Raw genomic sequence first — 23,357 nt, forward strand, 5'->3', positions numbered from 1 at the left:
GCTAAGTTGTTTAAGCATTTGGAGGTAAGGGAGGCTGTTTTTAGGAGTATCCTGTCAGATATTTTTAGCCAATAAACCTCTCTTCTAGCATCCGAAATGTGTTCTCTCCTAGGGATATTCAGGGCTGCTCTTAGGACATTATTTTGCATTCTTTGTATTTTGCCGATGATATTTTTGTTGGCACCTGAGTAGAGAGCGTTACAGTAGTCTAATCTCGACATTACGAGGGCAGTGGCCAGGGTGATGCAACTCGAGGTAGAGAGGAATGGTCTACATGCTTGGATAAGCTTACAGGTATAAGCTGTGGAGGATGCGAGTGAGTTGACTTGTTTCTTAAGCGAGAAAGTGGCATCAAGATAGAAGCCTAGTGTGGCACTGGCATCACCTTGATGAGATTGTCGATATTGAAGGCGGTATAGCTAGGGTTAAGTTTTTTTATGTTAGTTTCGGAGCCCCGATTAGTATCTCAGTTTTATCGTCAGTCAGGCAGAAGCCATTAGATGCCATCCATGCCTGAATGAGGCGGTAAACTCTGTTTACTAAGGCTGTGTCCTCCAAAAAGTTGCCCGAAAGGGTAAGGAGGATCTGGGTATCATATGCATAATTTGTGTAGGGGATACCCAGTCCGTCCAATTTGTCGAACAAAGGCTTAGTAAAGATGTTGCACATAGTGGGTGAGACATAGGATCAGCAGGTGCAGGGCTACGAACACCGTGATACACAGATTTCCGTGGTTGCGGAAGTCTGGTTTTGCACCGGATGTGCAGGCTAGACTTCTGAACATGCCATTTGACGGGTCTCATCTTTTTGGCAGCAAGGCTGACGAGAGCCTTGAGAAGCTACAGACCTCTAAGGCAGCCGCCAAGTCTTTGGGCGCCGCCATTAGGCAGCCTCAGCCTTTTCCTCCTAGCGGACATCAATGGAGGGGTACATCCTTTCGTTACTACTCATTTGGAAGGGCGAGAGGCATGGCCAGTCAAAGATGCCAACGTAAGTTTCCTCATGGTGGACGAGGTAGAGGTGCCAAAGCCGCTCAAGCAGCAGCCTCTTTGCCCTCAGGCTCTGCTACTGCCGCTTCAAAACCGCTCGGAGGCCTTCGATCACAGCTCACCAGTGGGGGGCAGGCTGTCTCAGCAACTGGAAGAATGGCGACCCATTACTTTGGATGCTTGGGCTCTGGAAACGATAGCCCATGGGTACTGCCTTCCTTTTCTATGGAAGCCTCAAGACAATCCACCGGAAGTATACTCTTTGATGGTTCCAGATCCGCTCCCTGTGCAGGAAATTAAAGGCACTATAAAACCAGTCCCTGTAGCGGAGAAGAACAAGGACTGGTACTCCCCTTATTCGCTTATTTTTTTGATTCCCAAAAGGACGGGGGACTGAGACCCATCTTGGACTTGAGAAATTTTAACAAGTTCCTCAGTAAGGACAAATTCAAGATGGTAACTCTTTCTCAGATCCTTCAGGCCCTCCAACTTCAGGATTGGTTGGTGTCATTGGACCTTCAGGTGCTTATTTTCATGTGCACATAAAATACCAGAGGTTCACAGGTTGGCGGTTCACACTTTCAGTTTCGGGTCCTGCCATTCGGGTTGACCTCTGCCCCGAGGGTGTTCACCAAACTGATGGTGGTAGTTTCAGCACATCTCAGGAAAGGGGGGGATTCACTTCTACCCCTACCTGGACAATTGGCTGATCAGGGTGTGCTCTCCCAAACAGGCCTTGGATCATCTCAACGTTACCTGCGACTCCCTTCACATACTGGGCTTCTCCCTCAACTTCAATAAGTCCCATATTGTGGGATATTTTGACCCACTCAACGGCATTCACCACATCACCAAGCTACATTTGCGCAAGAAACAGCAACCTGGCTGCGCTGGCTCCTGTGCGCACCAGGACCACAAAATTGCGTTTTGGCAGCAACAGCAAAAATGGCTGCACCATCCTGCCTAGCACACTTCAGGCAAAATGGAACCAGGGGACACACTGAAAAAGTATGCCAGTGTGTTATGAAACATATAAAGGGAATCAAGTGAACAGGCAGCACTGCCTTACTGCAAAAGCCAAAATCCTCTTCAAAATGAAACATTTTCACCCTTTCAAATTGCTGCTTTGATGCTAGTTCCATCTGTTCATTCTGAAACCACTGAGTAAAAAGGCCCCGTCATGCCCAGGATATTTTACTGTGCTTCACCAAAACCTGGCATAATTCCTGAGTGACAGGCCTGTCAATCTGGAAAAGTGAATACCCTTCATTTGAATGACAGACGTAACGTGATGGCCGTAGGCCAACCGTCTTATGCACCAAATTATAGAAATATAGACTGTTATGCTTGACCAACAAGCGGCTATTTTAAACGTAGCAAGAATCACCATTTTGCTTGTTAACCATTGCTCATTGCTTTCTGTCTAAAACTGCTTTGCAGCTTGCAATTCTTGCAGATTCTGCTTACTCAGCTTAACTGTTAACATTGTTGTCTGAATATGAAAGGGCAAGGTCGCGGGACTGAGGAGTTCGTTGAAAACTCCCCAGGAGTAGCCCAGAAAGGAATGCCCACGCTCCCTTCTCTGTAGCCTTGAGGGAGAGCTGCAGGGTGTTTAATCACTTCATAGCAGCCAGCCAGTCTCGTACAATGGTAGAATATGTCAGAATAAAACAGCTAAAGGCTTGAATTATGCTCTTCCTACGGCCCCCCTTCGCAAAACCCTTTCAAGGGTGTCGGCTCCCAGGACACGAATAGTACCTCATAGATAGCAAAGTATGGAATGTGGCTCTTCCCCCGTGTGCAGCTTGCTTCCAAGAACAGAACCACCGTGTTCTGTTCAACAACAAAGATGCCTCCACACTTTCTAAATTGCACATTGTACCTAGAATAGACATCGAAAGTGTCATAATTGTCATACTCGTCGGAAATGTCCATCGTCATCCCGAGTTCAAAGAAACTTAATAAAGGAGGGTGTTAAACATGACATAGCTGATTTGTATGATATGCATTTTGTATATATGTAACTGATGTACGTAATTCGCTCTCTTGCGTCCCTCTAGGTCTAGGAAACTCCCGCTGCGGGGCGTGAGACCAGAATTGGCCAATTGGGACTATTTTTGCTTGCAATAAACCCTAGCATTGGGAATTTGAATCTCGTGTCTGGCGCATCTTTTCGTGTATGGTTATTGCCTTCTTTCCATATCACGAGGGACCCCTAGGGGCCCTTTCAGGCCCAGTCAAACCAACTCTCAGAGAAATCAAGAAGCAATTTCACACGGGAACACGCGTTTATTTTCCTTCCAAATGTATCCAGGCGCAGCAGTTCAAAGAGACTTAATTCTCTGAGCCAGGTCAAGTGTAAATGTATGTATACTTTAGATAAAACTCCTGCTTCAAGGAAATGACTACAGCTTCAAAGACGGTGTGGGGAATCTGAGGGAGCTGCCAAACCGAAATTTAAAGAAAGAAATGCTAGCAGTTTTAACACATGTGGAAAAATGGGCTTTTGCTGACTGAAGAAAAATTGGTACGTTTAGAAATAAATGGTTGCATAAAAACCTGCTTACTTAGCAATGTAAAGGGATTATGTTAGTGGTGATAATACACACATAGGCTATCTTCCTTCACAGGTTTCAAGACCCAAAATAAGAAATTAAAGCGTTTAAAACACATGGGCTGGATTTGCAAGCTCTCAGAAAAACCAGTCATCCAGTTGCCAGCCATGAAACTTTCCCCAAGGGGAAGGGGACTATCTTAAAAACTCTCAGCAGATACTGACAACCCCCTGATAATTACTGGGTTGAACAGATTTTTGTCTCTGCTGGGACCCAAACAATGGAAGTGCTGGGACACTAACCTGTCAAGTTTAAGGGGCAATAAAATCTTCAATTACAATGAGAAACCCCTACTTTGCCTGGAAGGAAATGACATTTGGTTGCAGTTGAAGTTAAAAAAAAAAATGACCCAACAATGGAACTGCCTTTTGGTTACAAAGGCTATTTTATAAAGAAACTATAAAGACTATCCCTGCAGCAATCATTAGTAAAAATGGAGAAAGTTTGGAATTTCAAATCTAATTTTATGGGCTTTCTGTTAAAACTTGGTAAAAATCAGTTAATAAACATGACAGATTCCAAGGAAAGTATTAATGGTGCAAACATACAATTTTGTACATACATCCCTGTGGATAATTCGCATCTGTGCATAAAATTGTGGAATTTTAGACGACATCTTTCATGGGTAAAATTACCAAAATGTATCAGATAGGGGAAACAAGGTTGCACAGACTGGAGGATTGGACTGATCTGTGCTGCACATAATATGTAACCTGTGTGTATAATTTGCCAAGAGATTGTAATTATAGAAATGTATGTTTTTGGCAAAAACAGATTTTCAGTAAAGTAAATGTGGGAGTTTTTGGACATTGTAAACCTCACCTCATAAACCGGACATCATTCCCTTGGAAATCCAACCAACTGAGAGCGAGGCGTAGACTAGCACTCTTGTCCTATCCCTTTGCTAGGGGTGTGTTTAGTTAAGGCTGCCCCAGTCATATGCTTGGATGATGTCACTAGGCATTATAAATAAGGGTCCCTGACAAGACACAGAGACACTCTTCCTGATTTTCCTGCGCCGGCATCCTGTTCCGTCTATCCAGACTCCAGATCCCAACTACAAGGCCAAGCATTGCTGATCTTACTCCAGGGCCATTGCAAAACCCAAGCATTGCTGATCCTGCTCCTGCAAGGCCTCTAATATAAAAATAAAAAACAATCTCCCATTAACTAGGAGAAAACAGTGGTACTTTAGGCATCCTGATCCAGATTGGCTTGCTGCCACTCACTGAATGATGCTGCCATCCTGCTACCCTGATGCCCTATCTTATCCAGTCCAGAAGCGCTACCCGGTAACCAGTCCATGCCAGCTGATCCTGTCCCGCTGATTTTGTCCAGCTGTCCTTTGTTATACCAGATCCGTGTGGTGACCAGAGCGCTGACTGTCCAAAATCCAAAAATTAAAGTGAAGTGTGTATAGATAGGAACCATAGAAATTCATAGTATACCTTGCCTTGCTTTGTCCTATCCCAATCTCTAAGCTATCCTAGTCTGACCCCGATATCTTGTTAAAATTGTAAGAATTATATGTGAAACCCTGCCTTTGATTCCTCGTGTTAGCACCGATTTTCTCTTCATTCTTGTTTTGCTAGAACATAAGCCAGTAGCGATTTGGATTAAATAAATTAATTTTCCATAAAGGAAATTGGCTACGTGAAGAGTTACAACGGCTGCGTAACTGGAGATTCACGGGTGGCATTCTCTTTTTCTTAGGCATTAAATCCAGTTGAAGTAAAATTTGCAATCCATTTTAAAGCGTTTGTTTTTCACCGCTTTATTTTACTCAAAACGCACCTCACTCTATCCTGCATAACTCACTCAATTTTCCAGCCAGAGACCTAATTTAACTTCCATATTATACCTATGATCGGTAGCTATACCCCAACACAGACAGCATTGCGGTTTACAATATTTCACCTGTTTTTATTAAAAACCGTTTTGGTAATTTCAGGCAGAAATTGCAAAGTTTGCTCATTTTCCAACGTGTCATTTGCTGCAAACATGTTTTAAAACCTGACGCTTATTTTTGAACTGTATGCTCTTGGTTATACATTGCTTGTGATTGTTTGTACTTCTACATGGTTGCTTTGGTGAAGAACTGTATGTGCTTCAAGATTTTTACACACATTCATCCATTTCCGAGTGTCATTTTTAGCATTGCCAGGGTTTAAAGTCCGTTTTTCTCTCTTGTTTGGGGAGGAAAGTTGGATCAAAATTCTGTTTTCCATCGGTCATTCCTGATTACCTGCTGTTTCTGTTTATCCAATCAGCATTGATTATTTGTGGGTTGAGGGAACATTGCGGGGGGAAATTCTAACTTAAGTGCTATCTTACCTAAAACCAATAAGTACTCCTATTCCCTGGTGTTTTATAGATGTGTCAATAGAAGGTTAAACTAAGTGCATTGCTTACATTTCTATTGTTCTTATCACCCCATTGGTGATTGCTGCCCCGTATTAAAAAGTGTATGATTTCTTTTGAATTTGAAAATAAATATCATATTTTACCAACCAGCCTGGTTCATGGTCCATTGTGACACGGGGTATTTGAAAAGCGGGTGTGATATGAGTGGTGTACCATCTCAATATTGAATCTAATCTAAAACATAAGCATTTCAATTGCACGCTGCATACTGGGCTGAGACTAAAGTGTGCGTCGCCTGATTGAAATCCTTAACAAATTGACACGTTCCCAACAGCTCCAGTACATCGGGGCTGTCTTAGACACGTCCTTGAGGAAGTGCTTGCCACCCAGGGTGAGTGCTCAGAACATTCAACATATGGTAACCAAATTTCAGAATGCCCAGTCTCTTCCGGTCTTCGAATTCTTAAGGTTGCTCGGCCTCCTGGCATCCTGCAATTTTCTGAGAATAAGGTCCCTTCAATGGGCACTCAGGACCCAATGGTCCCAATTCTCAAGCAAGATGTTGGATCGCTTTCAGGTTCCGGTCAGGATCTCACAGGATCTTCTGTGGTGGGCCTGTGAGGAAAACCTCATGAAGGGAGAACCTTTTTGGCAACCATGGCCGGAGGCAACTACTGACGGACGCTTCCCTCACAGGGTGGGGAGCTCATGTCAACAATCTGACCATCAGCTGTCTTTGGTCTTCATCCGAGTCCAAACTTCACATCAATCTTTTGGAGCTGAGAGCAATCAGGCTAGCACTGAAGGCTTTTTTACCATCTGTAGGGGGGAAGAATGTCCTGATAATGACGGACAACACGGCGGCCATGCATTACCTCAACAAGAGAGGTGGTGTAGAGTCACTACAATTGTGCATGGAGACAATACAGCTCTGGTTCTGGGCAATTCAAGAAGGAATCTCCCTAGCAGCAGTTCATCTGGCGAGAGAGGAGAACACGGAGGCAGACTCTCTGAGCAGGCAGAGTGCAGTGTCCCACGAGTGGGAACTAGCTCAGGAAGTCTTTCAAGAGGTCTTCGCCCTTTGGGGAACCCCGCAGGTGGATCCGTTTGTGACCGGTGCCAACCGGAAGTGCGAGCAGTACTGCTCAAGGGAATTTGCTTTAGGTGACGCTCCATGCTATCAATCTGTGTTGATTCTGGTACTCCCAAAATGCGATTGGTATTCCGTCTGGAGCGCCCCTCTAGTTCCTCGTTCTTCGCCATTACTTTTTTGACTGATTGTTGCAACTCAGTCACCTCTCGCTGTAATGTGGCCACTTTGTCTTCTCCCTCTCCTATTCTTTGTTCTGCCTCTGTCATTCGTCCGAATAGCTTGTCAATTTGTACGGTGGAAATACCAACCTTACACGGGAGGGTGTCGATCTTTGCCCCCAGATTGTTGGTACTACTCATTAGGGCCGTCACGTCCACGTGGGCTGCCGCTTGGGTTTGCTGGGGGGGAATGGGGAAGGCTGCGATTGGTCTGCTCGTGCGAACTGATCCATTTATGCCTGTTTTTTAGGGTTGACCATTATATTACCGTACCCACACCTCACTTCTTACACCGATCAATGTGGTGGCCCCGTGCTGTGCTAATGACTAAGCTCCTGTGCTGTCCGGGAGTATCGCTGGTGTCAGCAGTGGTGGTTCCCTGGTTATGGTAGTCTATCACGGCCCAGGCTGCAGCTATGGGCGCAGAGAGTCCCGCGCACAGTCTTCCCTTCAACCTCAGTGCGGGTATGGCGTGATCAAGTGTACTGCCAATGCGTCGAGGTTTGTCATACGCAATGCAGCTAGCATTGCCAGCTGTGAAGTCCAAAGTCTGCTAGCTTGGGTCAAAGCAGGTACTGTTACTGTGCTAGATTGTCCCTTTTATCGTGTCTGTTTAGTAAGTGGTGCTTGATGCCACTCGCACCGTCCATTGCGTGGGGTTCTTGATGTGGCCAGCCTCACCATCCAGGTCGACCCATGGTTCACTGCTTCCGGCCGTTTCCACCTCCCTGTCTGATCCCGTTGTTCGTCCGGGCACTTCCATTGTGGTCATCAAGGGCTCAGATCTGGAGTTTTGTACCATTCAGGGAGATTTGCGTGCCACAGGGAGGCAACCCAATAGTGCAATATTGCTGGTTTATAGTGTACACCCAGTGCGGGCCTGGAGACTTGCAGTGTCTGAGCGGGTCACCAGCAAGTGTCAATTGACTACTGCAATGCGTTAAGTTTAGTATTGAGGGTCGCGAGTTGTGCAGTAGCTAATCTTAGGGGATGCAAGGACCACCACACTCGGCTTGCATGACCGAATACCCTCTGCAGTGGCCTTCCACCTGTCACAACGTTATCTCTGCATGCTGTCCTGGGGGTCCAGCAGTTGCCTGTCTGCACCCTATGTGCGCTACAGTGGCTCAAACAGTTTTACCTGGGGTCCCAGTCCAGTGGGTTATGTACCTTCAATGTGGTTCCATCCAGACCCTTCTGCCTGGGGTTCCAGCCAGGCAATTGGCTATTTCTGCGCTGGGGTACTGCAAGGCGTACTTTTTATAAAGGTTTAGACTCTCACTATTACAGCAGAGTGCTGCGGCGTCCCTGCTTTCATGCATGCAATACAGCTTTATGGGCGGGAGGTTGCTGCGCCGCCAAGCCCGGGGTGAGAGGCCACCCACGGCGCTGCCCCTCGCTAGGGCCGTTCAGCTGTGCTGACGAGGGAGCCCTCCCAGCCCCCCCGACCCCCCAGATCACAAGGGGTATGTACGGGGGGGGTTGGTGGGGGATTTTGGGGTCTCACCTTCATGTCCTGTGGGTGGGACGGGCCGCAGTCGTGTCTCCTCCGGGTGCCAGTATTCCCTGCTCCGTTTGCAGTGCCAAAGTCACCTACCCCCAACGATCATGCTGGTGTCTACTCCAGTCCGGCCGGCGCAGTGGGACACCACAGCTCCTCACTCAGTGCGGCTCGCAGGAGGCTCACCCCGAGCCGTCACTGCTTCAAGATATTTCTCACTCTTTTATGTGTCCTCTGCGTCAGCTCCAGGGGGTGGTCAGGGCCACAGGGTGCAGGATATTATGGAGGATTTCTGTGCGGTCGCCGGAGCTTCTCAGGCAGCCATCTTCTCAGCTGCGCAACAATGCCCCCCTCCTACACTTCATTATTTAAAAAAAAAAAGAGCTTTACTTTGTCTCTTCTTGGCAATTGTTCTAAAATAGAGGTCATTTTCTTAAATTTGCTCCGTTTTGCTATTTGCTTCTTCTTTTAAAATGTCAAATACTTTAACTAGTAATATTAACACAAAATTCAGTTCAGCTAAAGATTGGTGTTCCGTGCAAGGTTTGATTGGATTGCCCCCACTGAGGAATTTAAGTTAACTGGTACTTCCAAGTCCCCAGGATAGTCTTCCTCCACGGGGGTATTGAAGAGCTCAGGAGTGTTCGACAAGGAGCCTGTCCAAGTAGCCCTGGGAGAACGCTTCCTCTGCCCTGGGTTGAAAAGTCTGAATGTGCGCTCAAACCTTCGGAAGTTAGTTGCCCATCGTTAGTTTGAAGGAGAGCCATTTTAGGTGCTACGCCCGCATTTGTTATAAAGCATACCCCAATTTTCTTATGGATTGAGTGGCTGTTTAGGTTGAAATCCAAATTGGAAGATTTTAGCAGGCATACTCGGGGCTGGTTCATTTCCACCAGTCTCAATTGGTTGGGGTCAGTTGTTTCATCACAGTCCTGTCGTATGTCAAAAACATTGCAAGCTTGTTCAGTTTCTGATTCCGGTAGAGAGTTCATAAAAACCTCCTCATATTGCATTCCTCCCTTGGCCTCGCTTCTCAATTTCATATCTTAATTTAAAAAGCCACTTGGAATTCTTACGAGCGTGTACCAGCTTTACTATAAACACCTCTTAAAAAACATCTTCCGATTTGCCTGTTGAAACAATTGGAAGCACACCAGCCTCTCTTCGCAGCAAGTTAGCACAGGTTCGGGCTATGGGAGTTCTCAGATGAGAAATCCCTAAATCAGCTTTTTAACTTTTCGCTCCCCAACCCACCATGCTCATCAGGAGTCTCAAAGAAAACTTTACTTCTAACCACAGGAAGGTTTTGTCTGCTCTTTCTGTGCCGCGTCCCCACCAGCTGCCACAGACTCTCTGCATTTGTCAGTATCGAAGTTTTTTATGTGCAGAAAGGTCCTCTGGGTAGGTGCTTTAAAGGCACAGCGGCTGCAGGAAACTCACAGAGGCACACATCCAGAATCGCAGGCACCGCAGAACACTTTATCTCACTTTTCACAGGAAATAATTTCCACCATAGGGTAAGACAAAAGAGCTTAAGCAAAGTCCTGTTTACCTGGCGTGTGTGTGGGGGGCAGGGAGGCTCAGATAACATTTCAATAGCCACTAGATCACAGATCTAATGGGTATTCTATTTCAGAGATATCATAGTACACAACACAGCTTTAACATATACTAGGCACAACTCTGAATATAGGGATTAATCTTGGCCAAAATATCAAGTCAACCATGTACTCAAGAGCCATTTTATTCGTGTTGTTTTTGGCGAAAGCTCTGGATAATATCACAGTAGCGAACTCAATCTTATAGAATCTCAAGCTTGGTGTGCTTCTGTAACATATAGGAATGCTTGTCATGCATTTAGAGTTTGGTGACATAGCATATTTTTACAGTTTATTGCATGGTTTACTTTTTTTATTTCAATATTTTCTATCGACTTGTACAGCTGCGTTGAAACTGCCAGAAAATATAAGCGGACCCTGGGATAAAAATACTTTCTCTTCCAACTTTAGGAATCTAATCGGGGCTATCTCTGGGAGGAATTATACATGATCTTGTCCAAATATGATGCATGTAAGGCATTTAAATAACATGTAAATTATTCTCTCGATCACTAAAAGCCATTTTCTTATTTTAATCACATAACTTTCCAATTTGATGATTTGGTCTTCGAACCGATCAGTCTCAATTTGTGTCCAATCTACTCCCTATTCCACTACAGTAAAATAGCAGCTTTATTTAAAAAAATAAAAAGGTTTCAGGATGCTTGGAGCATTTAAATTAAGTAATTATTTAATCTGTTCAACCAATCCCTTGAAGAGCTTCCCTTATCTGTGCTAAGTTGACACAGCCTACTTTTTAAGAAAATAATTTACCTGACACTTGTGATGCAAATTATGAACACAATTACAGAACTGTAAGTTTCAAAGAAGACAGACAAAAATCTGAGTAGAAAAAGGAATGAATCAGTCAGAGAGAGCTACAACTTAACAGTCAAAAACTGTAAATACAAGAACCACTAATATAGAGCAAAAAACATCAGGGGCCTGTCTTAGAAACACCCTCAAGGACCAGAAAAGTACACCTGGGCGATAATGCCACAAGCCCTCTTCGACACAGCCCTATAGGATTGCCGTGTGGAACACTAGAGGGTTCTCACATCTCCTAGACACTAATAAAATCACAGCATCTTTCTGCATATGATATAATCATACTTCAGGAAACCTGGCTTTCCGCGCAACCCACATGCCCAAATTATGACATTGCATGCATTTCAGCCATCAAACAGGAGAGAGGGAGACCAATGGCTGGCCTTGATTGCCATTAAAACATAACTAAAAGGAAACTTGTTACCATGGGCCTCATCGCACCTTTGCATACAGCTGGTTAAACCCAGACTAAGTGATGTAGATGGTGCAATGGTGTCTCGCATTGCCATAGTAAACATCTACTGGAATCCTGCACTATTAGTGGACGAAGAATTCTTCACTTATGTCATTCAATTGTTGGACATGGTAGCCTGTGAGCAAGAGAGGTACACAGTTCTGCTAGCAGAAGATTTAAATAGTTCATGTTTTGAGCAAAAGAGTAATTTGGCACAATTGAAATAAAAAAGATGGTTAAATCTGACAGAAGAACGAAACCTAACCATGCTCAACAGCACTTATAAAGATGATATACCACCCAAGGCCACCTGGAAAAGAGAAAGAAATGCATCCATTCTAGATTACGTTTATATAACACAGCAAGCCGTGACTGCCATTATCAACTTCAAAGCAGTACCCAATTTAGAAAGTGATCACAACATTCTAGAAATGTTGTGGAAGAGAGTGTCTGTTGCTCCACTTCTGCATTATAATCACCAGCTCCATGTGTCGCAAGGCCAACATAGAATTAGGTGGACTGCCCCGAAATTGGATAGATTAATAACAAAACCTAGAACCGAGGATGCTAGGGCAGACATAGAAGATACTCCTGAATTTACACATTTACACATGCATTAATGTTATTTGTGGCTGTAAATGAAAAAGGTATGCACATTACCTACAAACACAAACTTCCATTTGATAAAACCATCCAAAATGCTAAACAAAAGTTAAATAAGGAGTTAAGAAGATTGAAAATAGGTTTGAAAAAATGATAGCCAGAAAATGGTGCACGAAACCTAGGAACTTTGTGAAACATAAGAAAGTTAAAACAAGAATCAAATGAATGTATGCAGACAGCCTTAGTAATTAACTAAATCGAGCACCTTAATAGGGAAACTATTAAATGATGTTCCCAATAAGAGCCTGATGCTAAATTCTATGTCTGAAGCTGATTGGGTCTCATACTACTATCACTTTTATGCAGACCACGACTACACAACAGTAATAACACCAATGCAAGTTGAGTCAGGGCAATTACAGTTTGATCACCTTGATATCAAGCTGCTAATTAAAATATTAAGCACCTCGAGAGCACCAGGCCCGATGGGCTGTCAAATGCGGTGTTAAAATCCAATCCTTATGCATGGGCAGAAATTCTGTAGATCTTGTTTTCAAGAATAACAAAAACAGGGATCATACTTGATACTAAGTTGATACTAGTACCAATTTTTAAAAAAGGTGATAGGAATCTACAGGCAAATTATCGCCCACTGGCCCTTTTCAGACATACCGGGAAAATCATATGCTCGATTAATCTTAAAAGACCTAAACAAATGGCTTCTAGCGGCTAATTTGACTTACTCTCACCAATCTGGTTTTGTATCAGGCATGGGTACCTCTATAAACCTTATAACTCCGACAACATTAAAAAAACAAGCCCAAATCAATAATTATCCGATTTATCTGGCTTACATTGAATTCAGAGTCGCCTTTATCCCAGAAAATATTGTGGCAAAAATGTACCCAGGCAGGATGTGCTAAATATCTCTTGCTGACACTTCAACAGTTTTATTCAAATACATCTATTCAGGTTAAAATGACGTAAAGTGGTCTATTATCTCAGTGAATAATCACCAACCGAGGCCTAAAACAAGGCTGTATATTGGCAGCAACTTTATTTAATTTTTATATAAAAGACATTAACCTGCTGTTCAATAATTCCCATTCTTTTACGCCAAAACTAGAAGCCAAGCCAATTCCACACTTATTCTATGCAGATGACCTTGTCATCATTCACCGGACACAGATTGGCCTTCAAAGCCAATTGCAAAATCTATCCAAATATGCCAATGAAAATATGCTCTTGATAAACATCAACAAATCTAACATTATGAAATTGTAACGTTCCAAAAAAAGATCTATTCAAACCTCTAAGTGGACTGCATATGGCAAGACAATTGAGATTATAAAGCAGTACAAATAATTGGGTATAATGGGACTCCAAAAATAAAGCACCTATTAAAATAGATCTAAGAAATAAAATGAATGCTCTAACTTCACAAGCAAAAGTGATCCTATCAAATTATGGGAAATTACTCACTGTTCCGGTACAAAAATTTTATAAAGAAAAAGTGGTTGCCGTAGTCGCATACAGAGGTCATACCAAACTGAGAGACACGTTTACTGGAACCTACTTGAGGGCGCCTTTTGCAAGGCACTGCTGCCAATCCCAAAATCATTTCCTATTCAAATAGTATGCTTTGAATTAGGATTGATCTCATTAAGGCCCTTGTTGATTGGAACAGACTAATGTTATATATCAAATGCAAAACAGCTGGCAGTTATCCTGCATAATTATTATCGGCCATAGAGATGGATATTAGTCCTAAAAACTCACATGCCACATGGAATAGCGTGTGTTGTGCCATAATGACCAGTGCTGGAATTGACATTGAGTTATTGGTTACTAACTCTGCCAAAGCAAAATTAAAATTATGGTATAAAGATTGGAAAAACACTTGGCTCAACTGTAATAAGAAGACTACTTTTTCAACCGGAGCTTTTTCAGAAAAAAAAACTAAACACTGTCCCTGTACGCCTTATGAAATTTCCCGATCAGAAATATAGTGCCGATATTATGAGACTTAGGTTTGATTTGTGGCCAACAAAAACACTTGTTGCTAGAAGAGCAAATGCAACTATATGATGCAACTTGTCGCTCCTGCAAAAATCTTGAATATTTAGAAATATTGAAACATTTTGTAGTTGAATGTGGCAGCTTAAATGCTCTAATGAGAAAATATTTTATTTTTAATTCTTAGGGGATTTTCAGATACCATCACAGCAATATATGTGGGAAATTATTTTTAATACACAGAAGATTTCTTTAAATCTAGCCACAATAAGATATTTTAAAAAACTAGATATATAAGCTGTATAGTGTTAGAAATGCAATGGTGACAGAGTCAGAACTAACAATTTAGTGTGTTTTTAAGTTTCAAAGATAGTTTTAGATTAACTTTTAATTTAATGATGAATTATGATGATATCATTTTGATTACTTTGAAGAACCTTGTATGTATTCTCTTTTATGAAACAAAAAGTGATGATTTTAGTAACGTAAATGGAGTAAATCACTTGAAATTGTTCTATTACAACTATATCAAATAAAAAATGTAAAAAAATAAAAGGTTGTTTGCACATTCCAATTTGCTCTTAAACATGGAACGCTTTCCCCATCCCGTTATGTTTTTTGATGTCCTCCGTCATTCTATTTGTGATATTTTACATATTAGCGGCTTACTCAACTATCCCTCTTCTCAGAATCCAATGAGATCCTAAACACTGCTCAATCAGGCTTCAGACCATTAAGAGGAACAGAATCCTACTTAGTTTCCATCTGAGACGATCTAAAAAGACAAAAGATGAATGCGCTGCCCTAACAGCATTTAATAGCATACACCACTACCTCCTGACCGAGAGGCTACTCACTCAAAGCATGAGGGACGTAGCTTTGAAATGTATAAACTGCTTCATTGCCAACAGATCACAAATCATTCATTTGCCTCCGTTCTCCTTGGTACCTCGGCCAGTTCTCCATGGGGTACCACAAGGTGCTCCTCTCTCCCCTTTCCTCTTTAACCTCTACCTGAGCCCGCTGCCTGCCATCATCCAAGCTCATGGTTTCTCTTTATACAACTACAGCGACGACACAATTCATCTTCAAAATCTCAAACAGGCCTTGCATATGATCGCTCCCAATCTCGCATCCTGCTGCTCCAAAATCGAACGTTGGATGATGGCCAAACACCTTCTACTCAACCCAGGCAAAGCAGAGATCATTCTATGTGGGAAAACTGCCATCTTCCCTGGCCCAAACTGCTCTCACTCCTCTCAATTTCCCTCTTCCCCAGACTGCAAACAGTCAAATAATCTTGGTTGCATTATGGACTCAGGCCTGACTCATCACATCAACTCGGTGTTAAAAAACAGTTTCTTCCACATACGATCCTTTGCTGCATTTTTCCTTTCCTGGCCTTGCCACACAGTCACGACTATTTGTGCGGTCATTTTTTAATGCATAGACTATGGCAATGCATTATACTTAGAAGCTCCCCCCTCTCAGGTAAGAAACCTCTGGGAGCAAATACTGCAGCAAGACCCTTCTAGTGATCAAATCAACTCATATGGGGGAGCACCTCCTCCTCAGTACAAGCACCCACAATGTGTAACTCCCTGTATCCATTCACCTCATGGTGGACCAACTCGCCTTCAGGAAAGCATACGTAACCTAAGGCACTTGACCAACACGTCAAAAACAACCCCTGTCAGCGCCTCCACCCTACTATCCCCGAGCGCCCCATTCTCCCGCTAGAGCCCAATACACAACCCTTCCCACCATCCATCCCACCACACCTAGCAATATGGACTAGGCGGTCAGAATTCTCCCATGCAGGGAACTGCACTCCCATGGGACTCAGATAGGCCAATAATCAAGGGGATTAGTGAGCAGTGCCTCTCTGGAGGACTGGGCATTGCAGGAGAACAGCAATGGCACAGAAGATTAACTCAATTTCCATAGATGTCTATACATTATCTCCATAAATGCCTGAAGCCAATCCAGTATTTCTACTCTACAAAGATGGTACAGACAAGAAGACTTACTAAGGATGGTATATGTGTCCCATCTCACCTTTCTGCATGTAAATTGCATGCCACCTGCGTGTTAGGAATTCGAGGCAGGGATCCTAGTTGCCCTAGGGGTTTGACAGTCTTCGGACTTCACTCTTGTGCTTCAACGCATAGAACACAGCCGAGTCCCATGAGGAATGTGGCCCAGCTTGTTACCTAATTACTTAACATAGTCATCGCTGATTATCACTGACTTGACAAACATTTGCACACATCGTACAGCTACTGTCCACGGTCTTTTGAAGGGCGCTCATCTACCACAGCGCTTCGAGGCCATACCAGTGACAGTCGGCGCTATACAAATATTAAATAACATATCTAATATCACAATTTCAATTTGTGGTCTTATGAAATTCACTTGTATACTATTCGATTATGCACGTTGTCAGAGTTTCCTCTTACCTTTTGTTAATATATTCCCATTAACTTTTGCTGCAAATCCCCTTTCTAATGTACTGTCCCAGAGTACACCCTCTAGGTTTTGTAGGCAAATAAGCACGAGTAATCCCTTACCTTGTTAGGAGCGATTACTTTTAGAAGCCCACCAAACCAACAAGGTGACATCACCACAAATCCATTAGTTGGAAATTCAGGCCACTATGTGCACTGCAATGAAGTCCATATTCAGCGTTTATATATATAATGGGGAAGGCCAGGCTTGCCTACGATATTCCTGTTTACCAGCAGAATAATGATAATTATCGCTGGGGCCAAGTGAAACATTCATTCTCGGTTGCTATGCAAACGGGGAAAATATACATGAACAAGTACTGGTTTGCTTCAGTGGTACTAGAAAACATAATAAGCAAGTACAGAAAGTTCCAATAGTTAATTATCTTCAGCAGTGGAATTTTGATGACCATTCTGAGGTAGCAAAAGAAAAGACTCACACTTTTGTTTCATAGTCCTTCCATGCTTTGTCAAAGGGTTTTTTTAGATCCTGAAAGGAAAACAATAATAGTACATTAAACTTGTGACTGTAACCGCTCAATAACATACATTACTGTAGGACAACAATCTTTTTGGCACAGCAAATAAAACCGCTCCTTTTTACATCGAAAAAAGTGGACAGCAACATATCAAACCATTATTAGCACCCTGCTTTAAATGTTGGGATTGGCTCAGCCAAATCAGGATGTAGGATTCTGAGCAAATTCCAGGCACTATTAACGGGTATTCACTCAGAATCCACCTGACTGTCTGGCTGAGTCAAGCATAAGGCTCCTGGGTACGCTGCTAGTCCTCCCCTCCTCCCACTTGGAATATTGCGTCAGGTTTCTGGTCACCTTATTCCCAGAAATTCCGGCCCCACTCGGCGTTCAGATTGAATTAGTCATTTATTTGCGATACATTTAGCCCCTAATTAGTCACACATGCATTGGATCAATGTACAAATAAAGCTGTAGACAACAAAATATAGTTGAGCAAGGATTTTGCATTCCAAGGGTAAAGCAAGCCATTACCACCTCCTAATTGCTCAAGGAGGGGGCAATTACTGTGTTTAGAAAATTCCACACTGCGCTGGAGGGACACATTGCACTGGAGGGACAAAAGACTTATACCAGCTATTAACACCCAGCGCCAGTATAACCCCACGCTCAGAGGAATCTTTGTATATCCTGGAACATGGAGGAGCAGCAGCAATCTTCTCATTCATGTTCCCCACATCATATTGCTCCCAACTTACCTTCCACTCAATCGCATAGCTACCATACCACAATTCAGAGTGGCCCTCTTGCATGAACTTGGTATGGATTGAGAGTTTATCTTTACTTTGATAAAACAATTACTTTTGGGTCATAAAACACAGTACCCATGTTCTGTGCCAGGGTGCAATAGCATTGAACCCTGTGTTCAAAGGCAGATTTGTCTGATAATTCACCCGATTCTTATCTGAGCAAGCCTTGGAGTGACATGCAATTATTAGCCAAGTACACCCCTGAAAGCATGGCTTGGCATGAATGCTCTCTGCCATTGTGCTGGTTGAAATGGGACTTCACAACATTCCAATGTGAACACTGAGTAAACAGGGTGAACATAATGCATACTGCAAGGCCTTTGTGGAGAAGAGCAGTCTCAATTTATTTCACGAACCTATGTAGTGGGCACTAGAGGCTGAATAGACTCACGCAGCACTGGTGATTAGATATACATAGTCTATATTATCGATGTTTAGGTAGATTTGATTGGCAACAAGATCTCGGGATGGAGAGGTGTTGCACACACCTCTTGTGACAGCATACAAGGATGAATCCCAGATATCTTACGCTGATAAGTGTAATGAAATAAGCGTTGCTTCCAAGTTTTCATGTAAAAGGTTTAATTGTAGGTCAAGGTAGGTCAGCCGACACGTGTTCCAACCCATGTAGGTATTTCTCAAGGCTGATTCAGTACAAGTGTTCGTGAAATACATGGTGAAAAGAAATATTTTTTTAATTTAAATTTATTTGTTAAAAAAACAATATTCAGGATGCCATGTCAAAATCCCAACCATGGTTTATACAGTGCCCAACACATAAAAGTGGTGTTATAGTGAGAACAAAAATCAATAGTATAAATGAGAGTGCCCATGTTCATTTGCAATACATTTCAATCAGTGGCACATATATAAGTTGTTGATTTTTCCACATGGAGTACAAATTGGGTATGTAAATTGATAAGAAAAGGGGAGGAGAGAGTAACAGTTCATCAGTATTGTTTAGATATTATTGTAAATTCTGCTTGTTTAAAAAAAAGAAAAAAAAGTCTGGCTGGCAGCCTTGGCACGGAAAGGACCTTACCTATATTAAATATGTGCTGCCCGCGATTGGTGGTTGAGCTGGTATACTGGTTCGGAGTATTTGTGTATAATAATTTTACAAAATGTAATTTGCTTTTCAGTACATGATTAAATTGTATACAAGAGAAAGTAATACATTTGTAAATAAATAGGTGAATTATTACTGGATGCAAAAAATATTTTTGTACTTGATAAACAATCAATACATTAACCGATTACTTTAAGGTCTTGAACAAGCTGTGCAAATGAACAGTGAGGGATGGACAAAAACAGCGGACAACGAGTGGCTTTAGCGACAAATACGTACAGAAGAGCAGGGTGAATAACCATAATGAATCTTAAATATAATTTTGTAGCCAAAAGCATTCATAAGAATGGGTGATGAATCAAGTAAATTGGTAATATTGTGTTGACGTATGATTTTGTTTATAGATTCTCTCCTGAAGATCCATGTTAAATATACAGTGAAACATGAGATAAAATGTTGTGATATGTATAAAACATCAAGGAAAGAAAAAATATCCTTTATTTTGAAAATTGGAAAATATGAGGAATAAATAAGAATGAAGAATGAAATTATCGCCAGGATATTGTGTGTTTAATATGATATTTTATTTATATCACACTCATACACAAGTCAAAAACAATGATCATACTAGGCCCAGTGACATTAAGAACGCACAAGTGCGTGGAAAAGGGAAAAGGGGGAAAGTGCGCGGTGGGGGAGAAATGGAAAGTGCTGAACAGAGGAGAAAGCAGAATAAATAATAAGTGCACTAAATAAATACAGGCAGTGAAACAGTGGTGGTGCAGCCAGCCAGTGGCAAGTGTATGATTAGTCATATAGGGTATATCTGATAAGTGCAGAAGAAAAATGGGGGACTGTATAGGTACAGATACAAATCCCAGTGCAAGGGGTGGCCCGGAGGCAGTGCAGGAGGGAGGCAGAGTGAGCAGGTAGCTGGGCCCCAAGGACAGAGGGTGGCTAGTTGCATGGTGCCGAGAGAGAAAATCGATCAGCAGGGGAGAAGAGGGACAAAGGCAGAAGCGAAGAAGAAGGTCTTGAGGTGCTTCTGCAATGGAAGCAATCACCCTATAATTCAATAAGTACAGAAATGAGTGCACAGGTAAAGATAACATCTGGAAGAATACATGATTAATTTGTTATCTGTTCAATCAGATGTTAGCCTTTGTGCGCTTGGGAACTTGGGGTTGCAGGGGTAGGCATACCCTGGTACTGTTGGGGGTGCCTGGATGTGGACGATAAATTTGAGTCATTTTGTTACCATGGGTTCAGTTTGTGACTAGCGTGCCCCTGGAGCTGAGGGTCGCAATTATGCGGTGGCCGGATACTGCTGGGGGGCCTGGGTAGGAAATTAAAATCAAGTCTGATCACTTGTGTTTCAAATCCCTTTAGGGTGTGGTGTGATGGTTTGGTTTGTTTGTTCCTCCGTGAGGATGAGGAGCATAGACCATCTTGGTCAAGATTCCCTACTCTAATAGATAAACGTGCCAGGGAAACAGCGCCCTCCACACCACTCTGCTTTCAATTAATACTAGCAAGTAGGTTCCTCCACTTACTGGTAGTAACAGCCCGAGCCAAGTGTGGGGCTGTTCTTCTCAGCTAAGCCCTTCAGGGCTGATGTGCCAAGTGCTCTGGCTCATCCCTGTGGCCTCAGTTGCCATTAGTCAGAACCATCTCTTCCAGCCAGAGTAATGAAACTAAGTTCCCTGCACTATCAAAACATTAAGGGTAGTGTGGTAGATCAGAAGGACACAGATTCCGAATAGACATACGATTCATGATTTATTAAATATTATAGATTAGGACTATCTTTCCCTATTCTACAAGGCTTCCCTTCCTAAAGTGCTTGCCAGTTGTCAGTGAATGTTTGACATGAATAACCGGCCACTGTCCAACTCTAACCCATCCGACCCTACCACTACTCTTAACAACTCAAACACTGGAGAGTGCCTCCCTACTTCTGAGGGTTCTTGGCCTGTCACTCAACCACTCTTCAATAGATCTTTAGATAGTCTCTACTAAATCACTTTCACAAGTTCATACAGTTCGTTTAATACATTCTTGACTTTAGGTTTCTTCTCCTGAGTTTCCTTACATTCCTTACATTTGTATTTGTATTTATTGTATTTATATAGCGCCTTAATCCAAGGTGCTTTACAGTTTAACAAGGATACATCAAACATGGAACAGTAGTAGCAACAATATACATGAATCAAACCAAAAAACAGTATGTAGAACCATTTGCATATAAGAAGGAGGAGAAGGGGAGAGGGATGGGGAAGGAAGGATGAGGGAGAGAGATTAGGGAGTAAAGTAAATAGTAGGAAGAGAGGTCATAGAAAAGAAGCGGGGAGATAAAGAAAACTAAGATGGGGAACTGGGGGAGAAAGAGAAAGGGTAAAAGGGGAATAGAGTGTCAGGGAGGGGAATGAAAGTGATTTCAAGGAGGAACGGAATGAAGAATAGGTAGGGATGGAGAGGATATAAAGAGGAAGGGAGTTCCAGTGTAAAGGGGCAAGGAGCGGAAACGAGAAGAGGCACAAGGGGGTGGAGGAACAGAAAGTAAGAAGAGATCAGCAGAGCGAAGGGAGCTTGACACAAACACTAACATGACACTAACACTTCTATCACTTTGGAACACAACCTTAAATGGACTATCCAGCAGTTTATCAAGGAAGTCTAGGATAATGGCCAATACCATCAATGGATTACAGCTAAATCCAATGACTTTCTCACGTACACATTGCCCATTACACTAGAGTCCATAAGAATACCGCCAAGCCATCCTTCAGACCTATAGTGGCAGGTACCACCAGTGTATTGGAACCAATCGGTATATACCTGGATAAAGTAATGCAACTTATTGTATAACAAACATATACATACCTTAGAGGCCCATCTCACTTTTTAATCTGCTTTAAGAACATTAGCCCAATATTAACATTGGCCCGGATAAGAGCATCTTATTCTCCATGACTGTGCAAAGCTTCTACACATCAATTCCACAGGTTGAAGGCAAAGAGGCGTTGGAATGGATTTTGTCACATGAAGATTACTTTCAAGCTTTACTTTTTGGCATAAAGCTCACTAAATTAATCTTGCTTACTATCTTTTTCAGATTCAAGGACCAATTTTACCTACAAGCATCGGCACATCGATGGGGTCAGCTATGGCCCCAATAAATGCTAACATTTACATGTTCCACTTTGAAACCAGGTAGATCCTTCAACACAAACTTTGGTCTACAAAACTATTTCTGTGAAAGAAATATATCGATGATATATTTGCTATTTGCAGTGGAACATTGCCTGAACTACAAAGGTTCTTTCAATACCTTAATACAGGGCACTCTCGCATAGAATTTAATATGGACACAGGGTCACCTAAGTTTACACTTTTTAGATGTCAAAGTCTCAATAACTAACAATGTTATGGTAACAAGTATCTTCCGGAAACCCACCGATGTGAACGTCTTGTACTTCTTGAGTTTCCACCCCAACATCTAAAGAATAACTTTGTATATAGTCAATTATTGCGACTCATGAGAATAATATCTGAGGACACTTTCAGGAAGTATGAGCGGTTCAGAGAGGTTATCCCCCCTAATATTGTCAATGAAGCTCGACTGAAAGCTGTGGCCAAATCACAGGATAACCTTTTGATCCCTAACTAAAGTCAGACTATATTGCTTTTCTGTACTCCATGAAATACTCAAGCCATAGTCATCACATCTCAAGACTGATTGAGAAGAACTGGAGTCTGGTCCAACTGGACCCCACCTGTCCAAACTCTTCCCTAAACCCCCAATGATTGCCTATAAAAGGAGGTATAAACTTTAGTGATTATTTAATTAAAGCCGAAAAGTGAGTCCACCAAAACAACTTTCCTTACATAAGCAGAAAACTGGAACATTTCAATGCCCAAGTATGTCAGACACCCATGCACTGGTCACAAGATCAAATTGAATCATTACGCTACATGTGATACATGGTTTGCCATCTATGTGGTATGTTGACCGTGCAGCAAGTTTAAGTAGGACAGACCTCTAGAAAAGCCAAAGAGCGCTGCAACGAGCACAACGGCAATATTCAGACGAAAAATGTTAGGTCACTGGCTGCTTGACACTTTCAAACACAGTCATTCGATTATTTTCAATTTTATTTATTGGCATTTAGATTATACGTCAACAGTGCGGTGTACGTTTATTAGCATCAGTC

General features: G+C 42.5%; 1 protein-coding gene across 3 annotated transcripts in view; it reads right to left on the reverse strand.

Annotated features, from left to right (window-relative positions):
- The window catches only part of ASAP2 (ArfGAP with SH3 domain, ankyrin repeat and PH domain 2), a 2,176,645-nt gene that overhangs the window by 1,664,400 nt on the left and 488,888 nt on the right, over positions 1-23,357 (reverse strand). For all 3 annotated transcript variants that reach the window (XM_069606005.1, XM_069606004.1, XM_069606003.1), the window contains exon 5: positions 17,227-17,276. In XM_069606005.1, the coding sequence (XP_069462106.1) occupies positions 17,227-17,276 (50 nt within the window). The remainder of the gene's footprint in view (positions 1-17,226; positions 17,277-23,357) is intronic.

The sequence above is a fragment of the Ambystoma mexicanum genome, chromosome 4p (genome assembly GCF_040938575.1).
Source record: "Ambystoma mexicanum isolate Mex_15411 chromosome 4p, UKY_AmexF1_1, whole genome shotgun sequence".
NCBI lineage: Eukaryota > Metazoa > Chordata > Amphibia > Caudata > Ambystomatidae > Ambystoma > Ambystoma mexicanum.